The following is a 3,857-nucleotide window of genomic DNA, read 5'->3' as shown; positions in this document are numbered from 1 at the left end:
AAAAATTACAAACTTCTGTGAAACATATAAATGTAAATAGGAAACTGTCTTTTAATAAAGTATTTAGCAAACGAAACATGTCTATTGACCTTTTATTGTTTAGTTTTTTTTCTCTGTTACATCACATGCAATGCTTTCTTATTTTAGGATATTAATATTGACATGATACATTGTGAGACATTTGTTGTTGTTTTTATAAAGGGTGTCCAATTTGAGGAATAAGTACAATTATGTGTTTAGGTGGTTGAAGTATTGATGGAAACATGCAGTAGTTTAGTATTGGTTAAAATACCTTTAAAGAAAGGTAGATTTCCAGTCATGATTTAACTGTTTTAATAAAAAGCAACTGTGCGAAAGAGGTGGAAAATCAACACCATAGCTCAACAGTGTTTCAATATCAGAATCTGACATTGTTCCAATGTCAACAGTATTAGAAAATATAACATTGAATCAATGTCAGGTTTCAACATTGATTCAACATCAAAACCTGACGTTGTTTCAACGTTAAAAAAGGGTGCAAGAGTGACGTTAGGTCAACGTGACACCTCAACGTTGATTCAGTGACACAGCCTGATATTGACTCAACATTGTTTTAATGTTTCCTTGCTATCTGGGTGGTCTATGTGTACGTATCATAAACAAACAAAAACACAAAACAAAGAAACAAAAAACCCCAAGAGGATTCACCACAAGGTACAAACCAGATTTCAGTCTGAAGATAAAGGTCAGGATTAAACTTTGCTTAAAGATCAAAAAAAGCTGCATTAGTCCTATTTGGACAAATTAAACTAAAATCAACCTCCAACACAATGATGCATGGGCGACACTGGATCACTCGTGGTTATTGATGTTGTAGCTGAAGCCTGAAAGACTCAATCAGATCTAGGCAAACATAACAAAATTTGCCAGATGCGTCAAATCAAAAAAAGATTTCTGTGGAGGAAGGCGTCAAGCTCACGCAGAAACTCAATCATCTGTGAACTGGCAGCTTCACCTTTCCTTCTCACAGTGTCGATAACAAAACGAGCTCTATCGCTCCTGCTTTGCATTGCGTCTGCTTCCTCCCTGTCACCATCAACCATCAACCCTTTCTCCAGGAGTTTGTCGATCAGACTGCTGAGAACAGGTCCTGATATCCTATCAATGAATGAGCTCCTTACATTTAAAAGCCTCTTTTTTGGAGAAGCAGTCATGGATCTAACTCTGTTGGGCAAAAGACAAACCTCTCTTTCCCAGATACAGCTGGAGCTACCCTTGTGTGTCACACTCAGGTTAATATCTGTAATGATTGTTTTTAAAATCACCTGGAAGGTTGTGATGGAGTAGTTAGGATACTCCTCATTAAACTCTGCCTCATTTGGTTGAACTATAATCAGGTCATCGTCAGGAACAGTGGACAGAGTGTAAACCTGCTTTGGATACAGAATACATTTTGAGGGTACATCTATGTACATCTCTTCACCAACTAATTCCCTTCTCTGGTTTTTAACATCATGGATCACGATGTTCCTTGGCAACAACAATACGTTGAGGAAGGATCTGAGATTAAGTTCTTCTGGAGGTTTGTAGAAGAGCAGAACCATCGCTTGGACTGGTTCAGCGGGAGAGTTTTCATCCCTGACATTACCGTAACCAGAAAACCCTGTGATGTTTATAACAACATGAGTTTCTGTTATCTGATGAGGGGTGATAAACTCGATATCTTCAAGGTTATCCACATGAGCGACCTTCAAGAACTGACCTCCACCTGTGGAGATGAGCTCACAGTGTGGGAGACAAAGCTGACACACAGACTGCTGCTGACATTTGATGTCAAACAGGGGTCCTGCAGGCTTCTTGTGGTGTTGGGCCAGCAGCCTCCTGTTCCAAGGGACAGTCCTGTAAACCACGTCTCCTTCTGCCTTCATGACAAACACCAGGCCGGTCACACTGCACTGGTACAGGCCTGCACTGGAGCACTGGAACAGGTAAGCTTCATCATCAGACTCATCAGCAGTGATGATAGGTGTAAACTCTTCAAAGCAGCTTTGTGGCTTCATGTCAGGTGAACAGGTTGCTTGTGTTAAATCCGTCCTTCGTTGTGTTGTGGTCAGTGACTGACGCCGATCTTTGTTCTGGATCATTGCATTATATGTAATAGCACCAGTATGTTTGATTTCTTCTAGGCTTTCCTTCCCATTAACACTCTGACTGTTAGATTGTGTGTTTATTGGTACAGAAGTCTGTCCATTAAGCTTTTTCTTTTCCTTCAGTGGTGCGTCTCCTGCATCAAAGCAGTGCAGATGTTTCTGTCTGCGTTTCATCCTGCCTTGTTTGCATCTGTGAAACATTAAAAACAAACTCTTCATTACAACACTTTTCACTCTCAACTCTTATAAAACATTTTGAAACAGTGTGATCTCAGATTTGTTTTAAAAGAGATCATGACAGAAATTATTAAAAACTCTGTGTGCTGCTAGTTTGTTCTCAGCATATGTAACTTTTTTAAATAAAGGAATTTGGCAAATAATAATAATAATCACAAGATTATTACAAGTTAAACGCTTTCAGCCAAAATTAAATGCATAGTATTCACACAAGTGCAATTAATAGGTCTGTTTTCTATCTAGGCTGGGGACTAGCAGTGCAGTATTGCATTTCTAATTTGACCTTTTCTTATGAAAACTGACATCAGAATAAACTCGATAAACTGGATAAACTATGTAAACTTATCTAGTTTTACATAAACCTACATGCATTAAAGACAGAAAAAAAGAGATCTCACCTACCCAGTAACTTGTCCGTCGTTTTCTTATAACTGAATCTTGTAGACAGGTTGTCATGTCTTTTTATTCCAATCTGTCGTGTGACTCCTTCCTCTTTCCCAGCCGACTGTGATGTCATTTAGGGGTTTCATAAGTGGCAGCCTACCACAGTGATTAAGTGTGCAAAACTAAATAATTGCCAATAAGTGCAGAGATTTAAAAATGTGATTTTCAGCTGATGGTGTTTAGACAATGACCAGGGGTTCGAAAGCATCTCTCACGTAACAGGTACTTATACAATATGATGGCTAAATCCACAAAAAGCAGTAAACCTTAGAACCATCCACAGCAGGTCATCTGATCACAGTCTGTGTGCTCAGAAAACCTACTACAGCTACTACAGCTGAGTGATTCCAACAGCTGGAATCGAACTTGGGGTTCTCCCACGAGTCCAAGCACTCAAATAATCTACAATAATGTCCCTGTAATGGACCGATGACGGCAGCAATGTTATATTACTCACTTCTCTCATAAGGGAATCTGATATAGCTTCTCTTTAATTGCTCATTAAAAACTGAAACTTTTTTTAAAGGACTTTATTATTAAGACTTTGTTAAAGATCTTACAGAGAAAGGTGTCATAGGTCATAGATAAGACAGGTGTAGCTGGTAAACTTTAAGTGGAGAATGAGTGTCTCATCTTGTTTGCATGAAACTCACTACGATCAGCATCTTTCAGCATCTGTTGATTGTTTCTGGGGCTCAAAGCTACGTGCATCGCACACGCAGGGTCCTGCAGGACGTCGTTCTGCTTCTCTGATGATTTATTTAGTTGGATGATCGAATAGAGAACACAAGAAGATTAAAGGTGGAGGAAAGAGGGAGAGACTTCAAAGGAAAACGGTGCTGCACCCGGGAAAACAATAATTTCAAATGTACAGTTCAAAAACAAAATTTTTTATTTGCATTTAGATTTTTCTTCTTTTTGATTAACATCTGAGTTTTAAACAAACAAGTGCTTATGTTGTGGTTATTTGTGGCCTGAACATTTCTTTACTTATTTAAACCACGTCCTCTTTTTTGAGGCGATGCCATTTACCCATTTGTGGTGCAG

The 3,857-nt window shown here is 38.8% G+C and overlaps 1 protein-coding gene across 2 annotated transcripts; it reads right to left on the bottom strand.

The window, feature by feature from the left end:
• Positions 1-95: 95 nt before the first annotated feature.
• LOC106632387 (NACHT, LRR and PYD domains-containing protein 1b allele 3) lies at positions 96-2,909 on the bottom strand. 2 transcript variants are annotated; one of them, XM_042214185.1, is made up of 2 exons: positions 2,765-2,909; positions 96-2,319 (listed from the first exon to the last, which is right to left on the bottom strand). In XM_042214185.1, exons 1-2 carry the CDS (start codon positions 2,881-2,883, stop codon positions 915-917), a joined length of 1,524 nt encoding a protein of 507 aa, XP_042070119.1. In that variant the 5' UTR covers positions 2,884-2,909; the 3' UTR covers positions 96-914. The 2 variants fall into 2 exon arrangements, with proteins under 2 accessions (XP_042070119.1, XP_014185027.1); XM_014329541.2 differs by having other exon boundaries at positions 2,769-2,874.
• Between the last annotated feature and the right edge of the window lie 948 nt (positions 2,910-3,857).

Source organism: Haplochromis burtoni, unplaced genomic scaffold (assembly GCF_018398535.1).
Source record: "Haplochromis burtoni strain Fernald_Lab_line unplaced genomic scaffold, NCSU_Asbu1 Contig_527, whole genome shotgun sequence".
Classification (NCBI taxonomy): Eukaryota; Metazoa; Chordata; class Actinopteri; order Cichliformes; family Cichlidae; genus Haplochromis; species Haplochromis burtoni.
Note: the sequence above shows the minus strand (reverse complement) of the source record. Positions and strands in the feature narration are given on the sequence as shown.